This window comes from Pan troglodytes, chromosome X (assembly GCF_028858775.2).
Source record: "Pan troglodytes isolate AG18354 chromosome X, NHGRI_mPanTro3-v2.0_pri, whole genome shotgun sequence".
Lineage (NCBI taxonomy): Eukaryota > Metazoa > Chordata > Mammalia > Primates > Hominidae > Pan > Pan troglodytes.
In genome coordinates this window covers 20250597-20273247 of record NC_072421.2, presented here as the reverse complement: position 1 = coordinate 20273247, position 22651 = coordinate 20250597, and the positions used below count along the sequence as shown (strand labels likewise).

The 22651-nt window shown below is 40.2% G+C and overlaps 1 protein-coding gene across 21 annotated transcripts in view; it reads left to right on the top strand.

The window, feature by feature from the left end:
* The window catches only part of SH3KBP1 (SH3 domain containing kinase binding protein 1), a 356082-nt gene that overhangs the window by 210113 nt on the left and 123318 nt on the right, over window positions 1–22651 (top strand). For 2 of the 21 annotated variants that reach the window (XM_054676605.2, XM_054676604.2), the window contains exon 1: window positions 5948–6085. The exons of the other annotated variants lie outside the window; for them this stretch is intronic. In XM_054676605.2, the coding sequence (XP_054532580.1) occupies window positions 6074–6085 (12 nt within the window). In that variant the 5' untranslated portion in view covers window positions 5948–6073. Of the gene's footprint in view, window positions 1–5947; window positions 6086–22651 lie in introns of those variants that run through there. 21 annotated transcript variants of the gene reach the window in all.

Here is a 22651-nt window from a genome sequence, read left to right as displayed (position 1 = left end):
TTTCCCATGGTCTTCCTGTCTTAGCTGATTTCCATTAGTGACTTCTGACATCTCTCTCTTGAATTCTGTCTACACTTTCTACAAGACGTTGTGTTTGTAACAGCCTCTTTTTCAACTCTTGTCATCTTGAATCTCATTTATAGAATTATAGTCACCCAAATTAATGCCTTTATGGTATCCACATTGTAGCTTTTACTTGGGACAGATAATTAGAATTAAAATTGTGTATAAATGAGAGTGACTAATCAAGTTTTTAATTAGCCAAATTACAATAAGAGAATTTAAGTATTTTCATACGTATCTCAGGTAGTCTTTTTTTTTGTATTTAATTTTTGTGGGTACATAATAGGTGTATTTATGTGGCACATGAGATGTTTTGATACAGGCATGCACTGTGAAATAAGCACATCATGGAGAATGGGGTATCCATCTCCTCAAGCATTTATCCGTTGAGTTATAAAAAATTATACTCTTTAAGTTATTTTAAAATGTGCAATTATTATTGACTATAGTAATCCTGTTGTGCTACCAAACAGTAGGTCTTATTCATTCTTTCTATTTTTTATGTACGCATTAACCATCCCCACCTCCCACCCAGCCCCCACCCAGGTAGTCTTTTTATCCATTCTAGTAAAAATTTATTAAGCTGCATAATCATATAAAATTAAAACATGTCAATAAGGTGATGATCTTAGTACCTTAAAAATGAGAGATCTATGTCCTAATCCTTTGAAGACTAGAAATAAGCTCTAGAGAACTCCAGAAGCTAATGAGATATACTCTTTGACTAATTAAACACAAGGGTCAAAACCTTGTTGTGATTATCTGAGACCTAGAGTATTGGCTGTCTCTCATTTTGGTTGAAAAATAAGATTGTGTCTCTTGAGTTGTTGGAAAACCTGTGGTTTTTAATGAGCAGATGGTATTAAGATGCCCACTGGTTGCCTGGGTTGAATGAAGTGTTCGGGATTTTCAGACTTTGGCTTCTCTCTCCTCAGAGTGTCTCAGTTTTGTTTCCTGATCTGGAAAAAGTAAGGAAGGAGGAGGGGAGTTGGTAGGGAAAGGGAAACAGAAACAGTGAACCAGTATTACAGGATTATTCTTTGTCATGTTGGGTGCTGCTTTCTGTTTTATATATGTTTGATGTGAACTTTCTAAAACACTCAGCCTAGCGTATTTTCTAAGAAATATTTAGTTGCCACCAGATTGTCACCAAGAATCATATTCCCAGAAGGTTTTCAAATTGTGTTAAGAGTATAGTGGTTGGCCGGGTGTGGTGGCTCACGCCTATAATCCCAGCCAAGGCAGGTGGATCATGAGTTCAGGAAATGGAGACCATCCTGGCTAACACTGTGAAACCCAGTCTCTACTAAAAATTCAAAAAATTAGCTGGGCATGGTAGCATGCGCCTGTAGTCCCAGCTACTCGGGAGCCTGAGGCAGGAGAATCGCTTGAACCCGGGAGGTGGAGGTTGCAATGAGCTGAGATTGCGCCACTGTACTCCAGCCTGGGCGACAGAGCGAGACTCTGGAAAAAAAAAAAAAAAAGTTTAGTGGTTATTAAACATGGAGGACAGATAGCCCAGGTTCAGACTTCAACTCTGCCTCTTCCTGGGACAAGTTACTTAACCACTCAGTGCTTTTGATTCCTCATCTGTAAAATTAGAGTAACAAGAGAATCTACCCCAGAGGGTTGTTGTGAGGATTAAGTAACATGTAATGGTTAGAGAAGTGCCTGGCACATAGTAATCACTTGATTAACGTTAGTTATTATTATTGTTGTCCTTATTGTTATTAGAGTAGAAAGAGTACCTATAAATGACAGTACATTTTCCAGGGTTATTTCTGTTTATTTATTTATTTATTTATTTATTTGAGGCAGGGTCTTGCTCTGTCACCCAGGCTGGAGTGCAGTGGCATGATCTTGGCTCACTGCAACCTCTGCCTCCCGGGTTCAAGCAACTCTCCTGCCTCAGCCTCCCGAGTAGCTGGGATTATAGGTGTGGGCCACCACGCCCGGCTGATTTTTGTATTTTTAGTAGAGACGGGGTTTCACCATGTTGGCCAGGCTGGTCTTGAACTCCTGACCTCCGGTGATCCACCTCCCTCAGCCTTCCAAAGTGCTGGGATTACAGGCATGAGCCACCATGCCTGGCCTCTTTAATTTTTTATTATGGCAAATTTCAAACTGCAAGAAGTACAATTGAATTTTGCTATATCTGTGTTAGCTGTTTGTTTCATATCACCAAGTCTTAAATGTCAGCCACTAGAAAGTAAGTGCCATAATTTGGGACCTTGTCTGTGTTAGTCACCATTTACAGTTTATGAAAATAGTTGTTAAATGATAGTTGGCCCTCAGTAAATATTTGTGGACTGGATGAATGAAGATATTGTTTTGTGCTAATCCAATTCTGGTTGGGATCTGCTTGTGGTCTAGCTAAGATTCACTCTTCCATTTGTTCATTAATTCACTCATTCATTCATTCACTGAAGCTTTATTGAATGCCTTTTATGGATCAGCAGTGTGAAGCTTTATTGAATGCCTTTTATGGATTAGCAGTGGTAGCTCTGGGATTTCTATGTAAATGAACAAAGGGGTGGCAATCCATTTGGAAAGGGATTGGCTAAATGGCATGTCTAGATGTTGTATTTGCATAGTAAGTGCGGTTTTTTTTTAACCTGACAGGTTATTTATTTGGGGTGGAGCAGATCTGGTGTGGTTCATCGGAATGGAGTTAACACCTCCTACCCTAAGTCACACCTTGGATCAGCTGTCATATACAGGCTTCTCATTTAATGCTTTGGATTGTCCCTACATTGGAGAGAAAGGGGGTATGTATAAAAGTCATTATAATGTAAGGGGAAAGACTAGCAGAGGCATGTCCAAAGCATCAATGAGAATAGAAAGGAAGAAACTACTAACTTTCCTCCAGGTCAAGAAGGAAGGGATGGGATATCCTTGGTCTCTTTTTAAGGAATGTGGTATTTGAGCAAGGTGTTAAAAGACGTTGGGAATTCATGGTACTAGCAGTGTGCATGTGGACAAGGAGTGAGCATGAGTATGTTGAAGGAGGAGGTGGGTTAGGCTGGGGTGCAGGGGCTGTGGTGGTGGTAGTGGAGGAAGTGGGCAGCTGAAGGGGAGGTGGTGCCTCTTCCTGCAGGGCTCTGCCAGCCCACTCACAAGCTGCCCTTCTTCTGGGTGGGTGGGCAAGTTGGTGAAGGAGTTCAGTTGGGCAGCAGCATGATCAGATTTATACTTTAGAGAGATAACTGGGGAGGTGCTGAGGAATGTGGACTGGAGATGGGAGAGGAAGTAGCTGGGAGACTTGCCAGCCCCGGGGCTCCATGGTTGATGACTAATTGGCCAGGCACCAGGAACTTCTAGTAGCTCTTGGAAAGGGGCAGATGGGCCCACCTCATGCACACTCTTTAAGCTGGATCGCCGTTGCCTGGGTTGGCAGCAACACTGACAAAAGAGCCAAGTTTCCTTTCAAAGAAAATTCTTTTGTGTATTTTGGGAATGAAAAAGCCAGGAGTCAGCATTCTACTATCTTCATTAATAGATAGGCTAAGAAGATAGAGACAATTTTTAAATTTGAACTTGAGAGGGCCTTGTTAAATAGATTTACATAGATATACACATGGGCATAAACATGTATAACTATAAATCACAGATATGTGTTTATTTATATATACCTTTGCATTCAGCAGGTTTATCTTTCTAATTAGTTTTTTAATCAACTTTTAATTTTAGAGTAGTTTTAGATTTATGGAAAAGTTGTGAAGATAATAGAGTTCCCACATACCTCACACCCAGCTTCCTCTCTTGTTAACATCTTGCATTAACGTGGTACGTTTCATATTATCTTTTTTTTTTTTTTTTTGAGACAGAATCTTGCTCTGTTGCCCAGGCTGGAGTGCAGTGGCGCCATCTCGGCTCACTGCAACCTCCGCCCCCCACCCCCACCCGATTCAAGCAATTCTTCTGCCTCAGCCTCCTGAGTAGCTGGGATTACAGGCACCTGCCACCAGGCCTGGCTAATTTTTGTATTTTTAGTAGAGACGAGGTTTCACCATGTTGGCCAGGCTGGTCTTGAACTCCTGACCTCAAGTAATCCGCACACCTTGGCCTCCCAAAGTGCTAGGATTACAGGCGTGAGCCACCATGCCTGGCCCATATTATCATTATTGACTAACATCCAGGCTTTATTCAGATGTCCTTAGTTTTTATCCAGTGTCCTTTTTCTGTTGCAGGATCCCATCCAGAATACCACATTTAGTTTTCTCATCTTGTTAGGCTTTAACAGTTTCCCAGACTTTCTTTATTTTTGATGACCATGGCAATTTTCAGTTTTGTAGAATGTCCTTAAATAAGCATTTGTCTGAAGTTATTCTCATGAGTAGATTGGAGTTGTGGGTTTTTGGGAGGAAGGCCACAGAGGTGAAGTGCTCTCATTACATCATATTAATTCCATACTTATCGCTATAGATGTTAACCTTAGTCACCTTGGCTGACGTAGGTGTTAGTCAGGTTTCTCCGCTCGAAAGTTCTGGTTTTTTCCCTCTTTCCATACTTGACTCTTTGGAAAAAGGGTACTCTGTGCCCCTCCCACTTAAAGAGTGGGGAGTTTCATTCTACCTCCTTGAGGGAGGAGTATCTAAAGAAATGATTTGGAATCCTTCTACACAGGAGATTTGTTTATTCTCCTCCGTCCTAGTTGGGTTTTGATAAGGGAATTGTTTTTATCTGTTCTCTGAATTCCAAATGCTAATTCTGTAGCACTTGTATTATATTTGTCATTTACTACCTAGTGACATCACCTACATTTGTGTGTGTGTGTGATAAGTAAACAGATTTATGTCTTATTTACCCAAGGAGATTGTAAATTTCTTGAGGACTGGGACAGCATCTTATTTAAAGCCCCTTACAGAGTTAGATACAGTGCAGGCAGTTAATAAATAGTAAGCAAATGGTTTTTAAATTAGTTTAATTAAAAATTTAAATATTAACCATAGTTAACTGAAACAGGTCATCAAAGTCTAAGCATATGAGAAATGTGGTAAGATAAGGATACTGTTTACTTGGCATCCTGATTTGTGAAATTGTCCTGAACTTGTAATTGTGGCTAATATGATATTTACTGTGTGCCAAGCACTTTTGTAAGTACTTTACATATATTATTTAATTTTCCAGACAGCCCTGTAGGTTGGTGCCATTATCCCCATTTTATAGATAAGGAAACTGAGATGAACAAAGGTTGAATAAGTTGTTCAGGATCACAAAGCCAAGAAGTAGCTCAACTGGGATTTTGATCTCAAACACTCCGGCTCCAGAGTTTTGAACACTTAACCACTGCGCTCTAGATTCATTGAAGTGGTGATTAAAATGGTATCTCTTTTGGGGGAAAGAACAAAATTGTGATTTAAATATTTCATTTCAACCTGTTAGGATGCTCCTGATGACATGGCAACAATCTTGCTGTATTTTTCCTAGGGGGAGTATTTCCATAAAGCCACGGCTGTTTTTCCTTCTTCAGTGTGTGTGTGTGTGTGTGTGTGTGTGTGTGTGTGTGTGTTTATGAGTAATTTTTGTGTAGTGCAACTAATTGCATTTAAAATACAGGCATGTTCATGATTGATATGTCATATACAGACTATATTCTAGATATCCCTCACTCTCTAGCCATATGATCTGTTGAAAGATAGTGGGCTTTTTATTTCTTCTCTGGCATTTTTAAACAGACGTGATCACTAGGTCTTGCCAAATAAACACTCCCTCAGTGTGTTCCTTGTCCGAATGGTCACACCTGGGGGCCCCAGGAGGGAGCCCAGATTGCAGCAGCAACATAGGCGAGGGAGGAGGACTTCTCTCGAAGCCACCCAAGCCATGAATTGGCCCTGGCTTCCTGAACCATAAACAAATGCGAGCTTTGTTCTCCCCATTCCTCATTTGGTCCCAAGTATGACTCAGTGTTAGGCTGGGTCCTCAGGCTCCGTGCTGTTGGAAGGAAGTGGGAGGATTCCAGGGGAGTTCTGGGACCTTTTCAAACTGAAGAGAGGAGGCTGGCTGCATCATGGGAGAAGAGGTATTTCTTTTTTTTTTTTTTTTTTTTGCTTTTAGAGTTGTAATAAATCCACTTAACCTGTATCTTATCTGTATATAACATTTTGTAGCAAGACTGGGTAATGGGTTTGCATTAGTGGGTTGAAACAATGTGTGTGCCAGCTAGGATCCCACAGAGGGGAGCTATGGATAAGCTGAGGAGGAACCTATCAAGTATATGGATTATTTGCTAAAACTGAATGTTACTCTGGAGCTATTTAGCCGTTTTAATCCCTCCCACTTTGGTCAATTTGGCCATTAATTTTTACAGATGTTTCCAATCTCTCTGTGTCTTGGGTTTTCATGTGCTCATATTGCAGAGAGAAATTTAGATGGGCAGTTTGCACAAGCGGTAACTGTTACACCATGTCACAGAGATGTTTAGCAATTACAGATGTTTGTGCAGTAAACAAATCCAGCTTGCTTTTCAGGTTAGCTTAGGAGAGAAGGGTATGTCCATGCAGAGCAAGCCAGCTGTGGGGCGTTTCACTCTTGAGGGGCACCGACATTTGGAGTTTTCTTTGTGAGTGGAGCAGCTGTGAGTAGTGACTTCTGGGTGCTATTGAACTGCTTTTTTTTATGATGGGGTAAAGATATTTGGCTAGTTTTGTAGTGCCGGGCATTTATAGGTATGTACTCATGTATGGAGAAAAATTAAGACACTAAATTATTTTGATTTTATAAAAGTTTGCTAGAAATAAGTGGTCTTGTTTTTCTCTGTGAGTTGTTCATATTTGTCTACCTAAAAGCAGAAGTCTGTCATTTTCCAAACACAAAATTCCCTAAATAAACCACAGGATAAGTAAGGCTTACAGTGTGTCATATGTCTTTCATATCCCTGTCTCTCATTGAAAAAAAAAATTTTAAGGGGAGAATTGATGAGGTCTGTAAAATATGTCCCTTTATGTCTTTTTCTGTTGGCTTTAACTTATACTATTTTCAAAATTACAAAAAAAAAAAAAAAATAGCGTGGCCAAAAGGAAACACATTGTTTTAACATATCATTTTAAGAGTAGGGGAACTTCTTGAAAGGTTTTTAAATGGCATCTGTTGCTTGCCTAGAAAGGAGGACAGAGTCAGATATATGAGGAGAGTGCCGTTAGGGGCTGGCTAGGATAAAAATATATTCATCGGCAATGGCTTGAGAGGATTTTCCTAGGGAAAGATAGCTTATGTTTGCTGATCTTATGCTGGATGTCTTTGTTCTGAGTTCTGATGAGTAGAAATCTGAATGAGGTATTTATATGCAAAATAAAGATGGTGAATCTTCTTCCTTGGGGAAATGAGTGAAAGCATGATTGATTGTAAGGTGTGAAAAACATGGGAAAGTCTCAGCAGCTAGGGCCTGGAGATGGGAGAGGAATGGTAGCCCCTGGGGGGCCTGACAGGTTTTGCCTTGGTCCTGTGATGTCTGAGCTACTTGTTGCACTGGTAAGTGCTCCCTGAACCCTTTGCTTGTTTGTTTCTCAAAATGGAGGTAGCTCTGTTACTTCTCTCATTACAAGAGCTCTTTGTAATAATAATAATAATAATTATTATTATTATTATTATTATTCAAAGTTGAAGAATACAAAGAAATAAATAGAAATCATCCTCAGCTGAGTGCAGTGGCTAATGCTTGTAATCCCAGCACTTTGGGAGGCTGAGGCAGTTGGATCACTTGAGGTCAGGAGTTTGAGACTAGCCTCGGCAACATGGCAAAACCCCAACTCTACGAAAAATACAAAAATTAGCTGGGTGTGGTGGCATGCACACCTGTAGTCCCCAGCTACTCGGGAGGCTGAGGTGGGAGGATCGCCTGAGCCCGGGAGGTTGAGGCTGCAGTGAGCTGAGATCGTGTCACTGCACTCCAACCTGGGTGACAGAGTGAGAGCCTGTCTCAAAAATATATATATATATATATTACCCTCAATCCTATCATTCGGGAACAACCATAGTTAACATTTTATATGTATCCTTCCAGACTTTTTTTTTTTTTTTTTTTGAGACACAGTCTCACCCTGTCGCCCAGGCTGGCTGGAGTGCAGTGACGTAATCTTGGCTCACTGCAACCTCCGCCTCCCAGGTTCAAGCGATTCTCCTGCCTCAGCCTCCTGAGTAGCTGGGACTACAGGCGCCCACCACCATGCCCGGCTAATTTTTGTATTTTTAGTAGGGATGGGGTTTCACCATGTTGGCCAGGCTGGTCTCGAACTCCTGACCTCAGATGATCCACCTACCTTGGCCTCCCAAAGTGCTGGGATTGCAGGCATAAGCCACTGCACCTGACCTCTTCCAGACTTTTTTTTGAGCCTGAATGTGCATGCAGTACACACATCACTCTTCACTAAATAATGAAGTCATATCAAATGTTGCCTGTTTTTAAAAACTTTCTATGAGACCCCTTTTTCTGTCAGGTAGCCTCATGATTTCCCTCGATTCTCCTGCCTCAGCCTCCTGAGTAGCTGGGACTATAGGCGCCCGCCACCACGCCTGGCTAATTTTTGTATTTTTAGTAGGGATGGGGTTTCACCATGTTGGCCAGGCTGGTCTCGAACTCCTGACCTCAGTTGATCCACCCGCCTTGGCCTCCCAAAGTGCTGGGATTACAGGCATGAGCCACCGCACCCAGCCTCTTCCAGACTTTTTTTTGAGCCTGAATATGCATGCAGTACACACATCACTCTTCATTAAATGATGAAGTTATATCAAATGTTGCCTGTTTTTAAAAACTTAATGTACTATGGGACCCCTTCTTCTGTCAGATAGCCTCATGATATCCCTAGGGTCTCTGTCCGTTGTAGAGATGCAGCACCATTTGTTGAAACAATCTCCCAAGGATAACTATTTAAGTTGCTCCCCCATTTTTAACATTACAAACAACATTCTTGTAAATCCATCGTTGTTTCTTCCCTGATTATTTCCTTAGGCTGAATTTTTAAAAGAGGAATTTCTAGGTTAAAGGTCGACTTAATTCTGGCTAGTTTTGTTTTTAATGAAAATAATTCAAGTATACGGTAAAAAAAAAAAAATCCCAACAGAACAAAAGTAAGACTTTCTGAATCCTATACACTTAACTTTACTTCCTGGTGGAAATCACCATAAAGGTTATATGCACTCTTGCAGATATGTGGAATTGGTTTTTTATTGTTGTAAAATATATTTAACATCATAAATTTTACTGCCTTTGCCATTTTATGCTTTGCTTTGTTTTTTGAGACAGAGTCTCACTCTGTCACCCAGGCTGGAGTGCAGTGGTGTGATCACAGCTCACTGCAGTCTTGACCTCCTGGGCTCAAGTGATCCTCCTGCCTCAGCCTCCCAAGTAGCTGGGAGTGCAGACATGAGCCACCATGCCTAGCTGACTTTTTTTATTCCTTTTGTAGAGACAGGGTCTTACTATGTTGCCCCCAGACAGGTTTTGAACTCCTAGCCTCAAAGAATTCTCTCACCTCAGCCTTCCAAAGTGCTGGGATTACAGGCATGAGCCACTGTGCCTAGCCACCTTAACCATTTTTAAGTGTGTAGTTCAGTGATATTAAGTACATTCATATATTTGTGCAACCGTCATCACTATCCATCTCCAGAACTTTTTCATCTTGCAAAAATGAAACTCCATACCCATTAAACAATAACTTCCCATGCCTCCTACCCCTGACCCCAGCAGCTACCGTTCTACTTTCTGTCTCTATGAATTTGACTAGGTACTTCACATATGTGGATTCATGGGGATATTTGTCCTCTTATGACCGACTTATTTCACTTAGCATGATGTCTTCAAAGTTCCTTCATGTTGTGGCACATATCAGAATTTCTTTCGTTTTTAAGGCTGAGTATTATTTCATTCTATGGATATAATGCATTTTGTTTATCTATTCATCTGTTGATGGACATTTGGGTTTTTTCTATCTTTTGGCTATTGTGAATAATGCTACAATGTACATTGGCATACCAATACTTGTTTGAGTCCTTGCTTTCAATTTTTTAGATATATCTCCAGAAGTAGAATTGCTGGATCATAGGGCAACTCCGATTTAAATTTTTGGGGGAATTGCCCTACTGTTTTCTACAGTGGCTGCATTGTTTCACTCAGTGGGAGTCTCAGCAATGCATGAGAGTTCCAATTTCTCCATGTCCTCACTTGTTATTTTCTGTTTGCTTTTTTTTCTTCTTGTAGCCATCCTAATGGGTGTGAAGTGGTATCTCATTGCAATTAGAGTTGGTGTTCATGTTGCCTGTCACTAAGGGGGAAGGAAATTATTATTATTCTCATCTTGAAATGATGAGTTGGGAAATAGTCTTAGAATCACCATTAACTAGCTGATCAGTCATGTAATCTGAAGAGACTACAAATCGCTTAAAGGAAGAACACAGCCCCACTGTTCCCATAGCCCCAAAGAAAAAAATGAGTGGAGTGCCCAGGTAGTTACTTGGTTTCAGAGGTTTAATGGTGACCAGGACTGGCTTTTCATGTTGCCCCATCCGCTTACCTGAATCTATAGTCAAAGGTTTGTTGGAGAGTAGATTTAAAACAGTTCTCTTGAAAAAAGATGAATTTATCTTTTGTGCAACTGTTATTAATAATTCTAAGCGATGGTATCTGATTCATCTTACGTAGTGGATAAAGCTAGTTTTGTGATTGATTTTTTTTTTCCTCTTCACCTTCTACTCTGGAATTCCTTAGGGGTAGAAAATGAAAGTCCTTTTTTTTTTTTTTTACAAATTATTTGCTGAATCGTTTATTTAATGATTCAGTTGGTAGCCTTTAGTGGAGTGTACTAAAGTCTAAGTATTTAATTGTGACCCTCTTTTGTTCTTTACTTGTATTAATAATTGTTTTCATAATATTTATATCCTGAAGTATGCAGATGCATTTGGTTCCTGAAATCCAGTTTTAAAAATTTGGCCATTAAAACTATCATGTCTTTGTACGTAGCTGTCTTTTTCTCTCTGATATTCTCACTAGTTGTAAAATGATATTCTAGCCAACTGGATTTCAGTGGGATGGAATGAGTTTAATGCTATATAAAAACTGGCAACTTTAAAAGAAGCTATCCAGCTTACTTTGACTGCATGGTGGTGTGTCTTTTCTTACACTTAAAGAATTTAGATTACAGAGATCAGTCAGTCAGCAGCCTGTTTTGTACTTCTCTGTGGCATTGGAGGCCATTTAAAAGCTACAGGATGACAACCTTATTCCCAGCTCAGGCTCTTAATGTTGGAGGCTAGATCCCAAATAAATGTATAGCCATAAATGCTCTAGAAACAAATGGAAACATCACAATAAGCTATACTTACACCTCTAATAGGTATTTTTCTCTCTCTCTAAACCCGGGCTATAAAATGAGCAATTCACAAAATAAAAGTGTGCTGGAATTGCCTCTAAAAGACACTTCTTTATCAAAAGGCCATCCTCAAGCCATTTTACGAATGCCCTGTGACTCAGAAGTGTCACCTCAATTAAAGTTATCCTTGAACTCTTAGGAATCAAATAGGCATGGTTTGGTAAAGTGAAGGCAGAAAGTTGAGGTCTGTGTCACTCAGAAGTTGTATTTCTGTTTTGTCGTTTAAAATGAGGAAGGTAGAAATGATAAAGATGGATTTACTGCCTCATTTTCTTTTTCTTCTTTTACTTGCTAAGAATTTTCACCCACCAGTGACTTTAATATGTTTTGCTCCATTTGTTTTGGTAACATCTGCTCAGTCTGTTCTTTTTATTTTGAATTCTTAGTTGGGTTCTCATTTTCTCTCTCTATTAGAAGCAGCTTTTCTGGAACTTCTTGGGTAACTTTTCTAGATTATTCACAAAGTCGATAACAAGAGGAGTAATGATGTAAAAAGTGTCAATATTTTTAGATCCTAGAGTCGTGCAAAACTGTCCTCTTGATGCAGTGCTTAGCATTGTCTAGTTACTACATTGGAAGAACAAGATGCCTTGTATATTTTACCTGTCTAATCATATATTCATCTTGCCTCAAACCCCGTTACTCCCTTTACATTCAGGCATTGTTAGAAGCTGAGAAAGTAGACATACAATACTGTTGTTTTTTCAATTCAGAAGAGGCTAAAACATTATGAAGCTGGTAACTCTATGCCCACACATGGAAGTAATCTGCCTGAGCAATACCTGTCACAATATCAACTTGCAGTAGAGGTGAGCAGAATGTAATTCATGGACAACCTTGCTGTACTTTCCAGTGAAGGGTTATAGGATCTCTGACATTTTGGTATAATTTTCGTACGCAGTGCCCAAAATTTCAAACAACTCTAGGTTTCTATGACCTTTAGTCATAGGTCATTTGGCAGGAGAAGAGAAAAGTGGTCTGGATAAGAGATGAAAAGGGGTCTTGAGAAAATTAATGAGAGGCTGAAAGAGATACAGCTGGGTCAGGGAGTGATCACTAAGTTTCCAAGTAATAAAATTAGTTCTATGGGGCCATAGAGCAGCAGTGTGTTTGTGTGTAGCCCAACCCTGACTTTTCCGTATCAGTTGAAGACTGGCAGTTGATCATCTTGGCATGAAATTGAGTGGCTAGAAAGAAGTAAGGGTATCCTAGGGCATGATGATATAAGGCAGTGAAGATGGTTAAGAAATTAGAAATCAGGAGTGGTAGAGAAACAGTGGTCATTGCAGTAGAGAGAGACGAGTAAATGGAGTCCATGAGGAGATATATTATGTAGGATTTGACAGTTGACTGTTCTGTGGTCTCTCTGGTGACTGAGAAAGAGGCGTCCCATTGATTGATTGATTGAGAGAGGGTCTTGCTTTGTTGCCCAGGTTAGAGGGCACTGACATGATCATGGCTCATTGCAGCCTCCTCGACCTCCCAGGCTTAAGCCATCTTCTTCTGCCTCAGCCTCCTGTATAGCTGGGACTACAGGTGTGTGTGCACCACCATGCCCAGCTAATTTTTAAATTTTTTGTGGAGATGAGTTTTTGCCACATTGTTCAAGCTGGTCTTGAACTCCTGGCGTCAGGTGGTCCTCTTGCCTTGGCTTCCCAAAATGCTAGGATTACAGGCGTGAGCCACTGTGCTCAGCAGGGAGCCCCATTTAACTTGAAGCATGGTGATCAGATTGCAAATAATGGAGAAGTAGCCAATAATGAGAGTCGATAAACTCTTCGTTGTCCTGTGGGGGGAGTATGTGGAAATCTTTTACTGAAAGTCCCTATAAATTTGGGTAGATAACCAACCGAAACCTATATGTCTGAGCTAGATAAAATGTAATATCTCAGGAGTAGGGAATGTGTTGTCAATTCCAACAGTACCGTTCCTGGTCTTTATCTTCCTTTGTCACCATGTTCCGTGAATCTGTATTGTGTTTTCTCTGTGCGGAGCCTATAGCAGGTCTTTGTGGAAGGCACAAAGAAGGACTGCTGCTCTCCGGAACTTATAAGTGGAGAACATTGAAATGAACATTCTCCATTGTAATAGAAAAGGACAAGGAATTTCTCAAGACCAGAAAAATGTATCAATTGGGATATTTTACTGTGCACATTGTCTTCCCTACTCTTCCTGAAAAAACAAAATATCCCTCTTAAAAAATAACAACCACGAAAAGCACCATTTAAGAAGCACATGATTAAAATAGGTGATTTCATGTTTTGTTTTGTTTTGTTTTTTTAAATGAGGGTTTTCTTTTGCATTTTGTGTGGCTTGGTGCCTTTGTGTGTGTTACAGAGAAAGCAGAAAATAATGGGGAAATATTTTAGTACAGGAAGATGAGAACATGCAAAATGAATAATGAAAGACTTACCATTTATTCAGATAATGAGGATTTAATTTGCCTAAAACTCAGGCATCTTAAAAGATAACTTACAACCTTAAGACTCCTGTTCCTCCCAAGACTTGCTGTTAAACTGAAGTTAAAATGAATGGAAGAATGAATGAATATGAATGACAGCCAAGTATAGACTTTATTGACCTTTTGCTTCACCAGACCAGAATTTACTCTACAAAAAGGTTCATCTTAACTACATTTACTGAATCTGTCCCCACCTCAAACTTGAATCCCATTAAAAAAAAAAAAAAAAGTCAGTCCTGGTTTTTGAAGTCAGCAAAATCAAAGTATGTTCATGTTAAGTGGAGATGCTTGTCAAATAGCTGAGAAATGAAAGTATCTGTGAAATCTGTATAATTTTAAAATTATGATATACTTAAGTAAATAGTTCTAAGAGTAATAGAGAAAAAAAGTGGAACCTCAAAATTTGGGGAGCCTGGTTTTTATCACACTTGTTTTTTCTCCCATTTGAGAAACCGTAATTACTTTGATTTGTGTTTCAAAAGAATTTTTACTCATGAAGAACTAGAGAACTGCTAGAAAACTGAACAATTAAGCTATGGATCCTCTGCAAATAGATCACAGCCTTTAAATCAATACTTCTTCAAATACTGGGAGATAAGGAATCTATAAGCATTATCCTTGAGCATATATGAAAAACGTTACAAAGTGAAGTTAACTCTTTTTTTCAGTCCCTTACAGATGTATGAATAAGGAATTCATGGGTTTAACTAGAAGAGCAGGAAATATGTTTTTGAGGTTGAAAACATTTGATACAATGTCTCAATACTTTATTTGGAACAGCATGAATTGGAAATTACTTTACGTCATCTACTAGTCACTGAAGATATTAACTGTGAAAAACTATAAGTAAAGGGTGATGATAAATGGCAGGGAATATTCTATATGGGTGGTGTCTTTCGAATTACCGTCATGACTCATTTTACATCTGATGTTCTTAATATCCTTACTAATAACTTGGAGAAGGAAATATAATGACACACAAACGAAAGTTGCATATGATTTCTAGTTGGGAGATGTTGCAAACCAAATCAGACCTTATGGAAAGACATCAATAACGTGGAGGGGTAGAACATCATTTTTCGCTACCTCAGTGTATGCTATTTTCTTAGAACTTTATTTTTTCTGGCCAGGCGCAGTGGCTCACACCTGTAATCCCAGCACTTTGGGAGGCCAAGGCAGGTCGATCACCTGAGGTCAGGAATTCAAGACCAGCCTGGCCAACATGGTGAAACCCTGTCTCTACTAAAAATACAAAAATTAGCTGGGCGTGGTGGCGCACACCTGTAATCCCAGCTACTCAGGAGGCTGAGGCAGGAGAATTGTTTGAACCCGGGAGGCGGAGGTTGCAGTGAGCCGAGATTGCGCCACTGCACTCCAGCCTGGGCAACAGAGCGAAACTCCATCTCAAAAAAAAAAAAAAAAAAAAAAAAAAAAAAAAAAAAAAAAAACCTTTATTTTTTCTGATTTTAAAAGTAATAACTAGTTTGCAGAAACATTAAAAGTTAAAAAAAAAAGTAAAAAGCTAAAAAGAACTGATAATTTAATCACCCTGGGGCAGTCACTGTTAACTTTTTAAAATATTTACTTTCAGTCCTTTTGCCATACATTTTTAACTGGTTGAGATCATACCACACACATAATTTTTTCCACACACATAACTTTGTATCTTTTCCACTTCGCATTATATAAAATTTCCCATGTCATTACAAACTTTTTGTAAACATCTCTTTGAAAGGCTGTGTGTAATGCTCGGTTTTAAGGCTCTAGATACATAGAGGACCAGATCTGGGAGAACTGGAATTTGGTGGTTGTGTAGATTCCCATCAATATTATGTTTAAATCTACCATGTTATAGCTGAGAACGCAACATTTTCTTTACAATATAAACATAAAAATACCGTGGGAAAGCAGTTTGGGCTTGTGGGCTGCATTCTGCAAAGGCTTGTTGAATTAATGTACTCCCTATAGGATCTGAACAGGATTCCAGTTCTCCCTTCCTTACTAATCTTGAAAGAAGCCTTTAAGAGAAGCCTTTGGCAGGAGGCCTGGCCAATTCCAGGTAAAGGACTATGAATTCAACTTTTCATGTCTAAGATTCTGGCAGCTATTTCCACTAGTGGCTTTAGAAATCTGTACTACATGAGTTGATGGTCTCATCTGGCCCCTGTTTCTTAACTGCATCGGGAGGAGTATCTGGCCTGGCAATTTAGGATTTCTTCATCCCTTATTGAATGGATGCCAAGCTTTGTAAAAGATGGCTTGGGGTAATTTTCTATGGTGGTGTGTTTGCTCCTGAGTGTCAAAAGTTTCAATAAAAGGCTTTCTGTTCTCTGACAACAGCCCATTTTTCCCAGACACATGCCTTGTTGTTTTTCCATCATTGACAGTAGATAAGTTTGGATGCAGCCAGAAGCGGTTGGCATGGACCCGCACTTGAGGGGCTCCTGGGTTGGTCTTCCAGCCACTCACTGTAGGCACCACCTTAACTGATGCCTTCTTGACCTGAAAGCTCTTTGTTCCATTAGCTTTTTCCTCCTCAGCAATGACTTCTGTGGTGATGGCTGTTGCTTTCCTTCTCTTTCCATTTTTCAGTTATCGCTTTCCTCCCAGCATGTCTGTGCTGTGTAATTCTCTTGTAAAAGTTGCTTCTTGCTCATAAGTCCCCAAGTGGAGGAATGGAGCAGTTAACCTGCTGTTTCAAAAAGTTGTAATCGAAACCATCATTCTCTGTAACTAGAATTCATAAAGAAGCATTATGAAGATTGAGTTTTTAATTCAGTAAAATTCAATAACAGTAATAATAGCTAAGCACGTTACCTACCTAGAAAACCTATGAGATGTATATTGTTATGTCCATTTCAGAAGTGAAAACTGAGGCACAGAGAGGTTAAGTAGCTTCCACAAGATTGCATAACTGTAAGTCTTCTTAATACTAATTCAGTCTTACCACTAGGTGCTGAAAGTGGCACGGGTTTATTCATTCCATTCTTAGGTCCCTAGTGCCTAGATAACTCATTGCACTCAGGCCTTGCTCCATAAATCTAAATATTTTGTGATAGATGTTGAGTTTCCTGTTGACTGAAGTAAATTAAGAATATTTAGCATCTCCTGTGCAAGGCACATGGGTAGATACAAAGATTACCAGAACCCAGTCCTCCTCCTCCAGCATTTATAGTCCAGTTGATTCAACAGGCACATAGAGAAGCAGCCATAAATATAAGACAGAGGACAGTGAATGCTGTTTTAGAGATTCAAAGTGAGTTCAGTAGGAACATGGGGGAGGTGAGAGAGAATTCCAACAGTTGACATCTAGGATATTTTCGTGAAAGGCATACAATATGGGTTTACCCCTCATTGTTGAATATGTCTTACTAAGTGGTAACTGGAGTGTCCTGAGTTTAATTTAATCTGTTTTGGGATCTCCATTCTTGAAGCACCTTTGAATCATCTTTCTAAATGTTTTGCTATACATCTAGAAGACGTATCAAATGTGGACCTTGGCTGGGTGCAGCGGCTCATGCCTGTAATCCCAGCACTTTGGGAGGCCGAGGTGGGAAGGTCTCTTGTTTAAGCCCAGGAGTTGGTGACCAGCCTGGGCAACATAGTGAGACCCTGTCTCTAGAAAAAAAAATTAAAAATTAGCTGGGCATGTGGCCGGGCACAGTGGCTCATGCTTGTAATCCTAGCACTTTGGGAGACCAAGGCGGGCGGATCACCTGAGGTCAGGAGTTCGAGACCAGCCTGACCAACACGGTGAAACCCTGTCTCTACTAAAAATACAGAAATTAGCCAGGCGTGGTGGCGGGCACCTGTATTCCCAGCTACTCAGGAGGCTGTGACAGGAGAATCACCTGAACCCGGGAGGCAGAGGTTGCAGTGAGCTGAGATTGTGCCATTGCACTCCAGCCTGGGCGATGAGAGTGAAACTCTGTCTCAAAAAAAAAAAAAAAAAAAAATTAGCTGGGCATGATGGTGTGTATCTGTAGTCTCAGCTACTTGAGAGGCTCACTTGAGCCCGGGAGGTCGAGGCTGTGGTGAGCTATGATGGCACCACTGCACTCCAGCCTGGGTGACAGAGCAAGATCCTGTCTCCTAAAAAAAAAAAAGTGTACCTTACCTCTGGCTGTATTTAGGAAGCTCCTTTTTTGAATAAGTATGTGGCTTGAACTCATTATTTCTAATAAAAACAAAATATAAAAATGATATCATTGGCCGGGTGTGGTGGCTCACGCCTGTAATCCCAGCACTTTAGGAGGCCGAGGCGGGTGGATCACGAGGTCAGGAGTTCGAGAGCAGCCTGACCATTATGGTGAAACCCCATCTCTACTAAAAATACAAAAATTAGCCGGGCGTGGTGGTGGATGCCTGCAGCTACTCGGGAGGCTGAGGTAGGGGAATCACTTGAACCCAGGAGGCAGAGGTTGCAGTGAGCTGAGATCGCGCCACTGCACTCCATCCCGGGTGACAATGCAAGACTCCATCTCAAAAAAAAAAAAAAAAAAAAAGAAAGAAAGATATCATTGAGCCTTTTTAAGTAACTTGATATAATGTTCTCTGCCTTTTTTCTATAAAATAGAGGAGCCCAGAAAATGGGGAAAAAAAGGAATAAATGTTATTCTTTGGGAATCTGTGGAGCAGATGATGAAAGTAAAGAATGAGTCCTAAGATACTAAAGTCAGAGCTATTTAGTGTTAGCGAGATTTAGAGGTAGTCTTTATGGAAGCAGTAGGTTATCTTTCAGAGCCGTAGAAGGAGTGTTTCAGATAAGACCGAGGTGAATGAACACAGCAGGCATCCCTGAGATGGAAAGCTTCTGGAAAAAGATGGGTTTGTTCTCTGACTCACCTCATTAGATACTGACTACACCCCTGATTATTTTGTGGTCGAATATTAAGTATCAGGATATCACAGCCTCATGAGCAACTTTTTTTTCCCCCCATTCTAATCAACATTCCTGGCCAGAGAGAGGCTTATAGGAAAAGAAGAATATGTGGTAAAATATACATAACATAAGCAGCTTAGCCGTTTTTAAGTGTGTAGTTCAGTGGCTTTAAGGACATTCACACTGCTGTGCAACCATCACCACCATCCATCTCCAGAACTTTTTTTATCTTGCAAAATTGAAACTCTATACCCATTGAGCTACCCGCCCCCACCCCCAGCCCCTGGCAACCACCAGTCTACTTTCTGCCTCTAATTTTGACTACTCTAGGTACCTAATATAAAAGTGAAATCATACAGTATTTGTCTTTTTTGTAAGTGGCTTATTTTTACTTTAATGTCTTCTAGGTTCATGTTGCAGCATGTGTCAGAATTTCCATTATTATTATTATTATTATTATTATTATTATTATTATTATTATTTTAGATGGAGTCTCGCTCTGTTGCCAGGCTGGAGTGCAGTGGTGTGATGTCGACTCACTGCAACCTCCGCCTCCCGGGTTCAAGCGATTCTCCTGCCTCAGCCTCCCGCGTAGATGGGATTACAGGTGCATGCCACCATGCCCAGCTAAATTTTGTATTTTTTGTAGAGACGGGGTTTCACCATGTTGGCCAGGTTGGTCTCGATCTCTTGACCTCATGATCCACCCACCTCGGCCTCCCAAAGTGCTGGGATTACAGGCGTGAGCCACCATGCCCGGCCAATTTCCTTCCTTTTTAAGGCTGAATAATATTCGATTGTATGCCCTAAGTCTTTTTTTTTTTTTTTTTTTTTCCGAGGCAGGATCTTGCTCTGTCACCCAGGCTGGAGTGCAGTGGCACGATCGGGGCTCACTGCAACCTCAACTTCCTGGCTCAAGCGATCTTCCCGCCTCAGCCCTCCAAGTAGCTGGGACTACAGGTGTGCACCACCACATCCAGCTAAATTTTTTGGAATTTTTTAGTAGAGATAAGGTCTTACTGTGTTGCCCAGGCTGGCCTCCAACTCCTGAGCTTAAGCAATCCTCCTGCCTCAGCCTCCCAAAGTGTTGGGATTACAGGCATAATAAGCCTTTTAAGTAGCAGTTTTTTGGTTGAAAACAAAACAACAAAACACTGTTGCAGGCATTTACCTCTTTTCTGATTGAAACTATTTTGTTTCCCTTCTCTACTCTGAAAGACAGAAAAGCTCTGGAAATTTCTGCTGGGGAAAGAAATTTCCCATTTTTGTCTTCAGCTCAAGACATTTTTGGAGACATTTGACTAAACTGTTTACTTTAAATTTGTCAGATTAGAAAGATGCTTTTTCATATGTGTCAGGAGTTTCTCACATGTCTATGTTTTTTAAAATGTTTTAGTTTTCAAATGGTAGATTGATTGGTGTTTTAACAGGAAGCTAACTGTTCAAAATGATTACAGGCCCATTATTTTTCCACTAAACGTTTCGACACTAGCATCAGAGCACTGAGAGACACCTGCGCTGTGATGCTTCCCATTAGGGTATATTCTCCATGATGCCTCCTTGAGCCACCATATCTGTCTCTCTGACTCTCTAACTCTCTAAATCGGAGTCTGAACTTAGTATTGTTGTTTGCACTTGATTGACACCCAGTAACTATGTGGCATGCATATTTGTGGACTTAAGGGCATAATAGAATTAGAAATTTTTCCATCATAGTCAAACCAATTCACCATCACTGATTTATCCCTGTAGTGACTGTAAACTATGAACTGCCTTTAGATAGGCAGTCTAAGTATCTCTCAAACCTTAATTTCATCTTTAATTTTACTGCCTTAGGTGGATTATTGTGTCAACCTCCCCATTGTCTTCTTGGCTTTTGCATGTCCTTGCTTTTCTTCTTCATTCCTCCCAATACCACCAGATCATCTGTCTTAAATTCACAAATTTGATTGGGCCATGCCTCTACTTATTTTTCATCACTACTGGTTGCTTTTAAGACAAAGCAAAAGCAAAAACTGTAACATTGGCCCTAACTTACCTTGCTGGCCTTTTGAGCCCAAGCAGCTCTCCAGTCACCTCCCTTCAACTCCCACTGCGAATCCCTGCCACCCTCGATCCTGTGCTGGGAAGTCCCCATTCCCTGCACACATACCTGCCGTGCCTCCTGCTTTTCTTCAGCTAGAATACCCTTTCCACCAGTCTCTACTTGGCAAAATTTTACCCATCCTTTAGAATTTAATGCAAGTTGCATCATTGCTGTGAGGCATATTTTCCCATGAACGTTTGTTAATAGCTCTTTGTTTTCTTGTTCTATAGGTGCCTTTATCGTAGTGCTTATCCCTTTGTATTGTGATGCTCTGTTAATGATTTTGTCTCTGCTGCTATATTCTCTTTTTAATTTTAGGGTCGGGGGTACATGTGCAGGTTTGTTACATGGGTATATTGCATAATACTGGAGTTTGGGCTTCTATCGAACCCATCGCCCAAATAGTGAACATAGTACCCAATAGATAGTTTTTCAATCCTTGCCCCCCTCCCTTCCTCCCCACTTTTGGAGTCCCAAGTGTCTATTGTTTCCATTTTTATGTCCATCTGCACCCACTGTTTAGCTCCCTCTAATAAATAAGAATATGTAGTATTTGGTTTTCTGTTTCCATGTTAATTTGCTTAGGATCATGGCCTCCAGCTGCATCCATGTTGCTGCAAATGACATGATTTCATTGTTTTTCATGGCTGTGTAGTATTTCATGATCTATATGCACCTCCTTTCTTTATCCAATCCACTGTTGATAAGCACTTAGGTTGATTCCATGACTTTGCTATTGTGAATAGTGCTTCTGCTGCCAAATTTTGAACCCTTTAAAGATCTAGGACTCTGCCCATCTCACCTTTGTAGATACAGCATCTGGCTTAGATTGAGGCTCATGGTAGTTCTAGAAAAGAATGCTGAATGAATGAATGAGGAATGAATGAATTAAGGTAATTGAATCCAACCTTCATTTTAGAGGTATAAAGAAAAACTGAAGAAAATATGGCTTTGACCTCAGGTATCTCTTACACATAGAAATGTCATGAGCAAGTGTGGGATACATGTCAGTCTGTGTGTCCCACACATTCCTGAAAGCTGCTACTTTTAGCCAACTGGACCTTAGTTGACTCTTAAAGGTGAGATGGGATTCAAATATATTGGGGGAGGAGGTGCCATCTCCAGGTAAAGGCCTGGATTATGTCATGATTGAATACATAAAATATTTTGGATCTGAAAAGATCTTTGTATGCTAGTTGAATTCATACAGCTACTTCATGGGAAAATTAAGATTTAGTCCACATGTGTACAGCATGTTTCATGATAAAGCACTGGACAAATAAAACCCCAACTGGCCCCGTGATACTCATTCCAGCCATATCATCTTTCTCTCTCCCTTACCCACCATCTTAAACTTTCAAAATATATCTAAAAGGAAGGCATTGTTAATCAAAAGATAAAAAACTAATCCTCTAGTAGGAGGAATGTTTATGATTTCCTTTTATCTGTCATAACAACAGAAAATAGCATTTTAAACATTTTAAAGCATGATGGCAAATTATGTTTTGCCAATGTGGTATATGAAATGGAAATTTACTCTGGCTCGTTCATCCTCTGTGAATAAGATGATCCTACAACAAAATAGCATGCAGGCTCCTCTCTCGGGAACAGTGGGGGTAAAATATAAACAGTATTTTCATATACTGTCAGACGTTTAGAGGGCTGCCTTCCATGATTTTAATATTGTCTGACTGTACCTTCTCCACTTCATTTAGCACATGAGTAGGTTTTGATCCCATCTTCGACACTGCATTTCCCCATCATGAGAAGGCCCTACTAAATCTTAGAAAGTCATT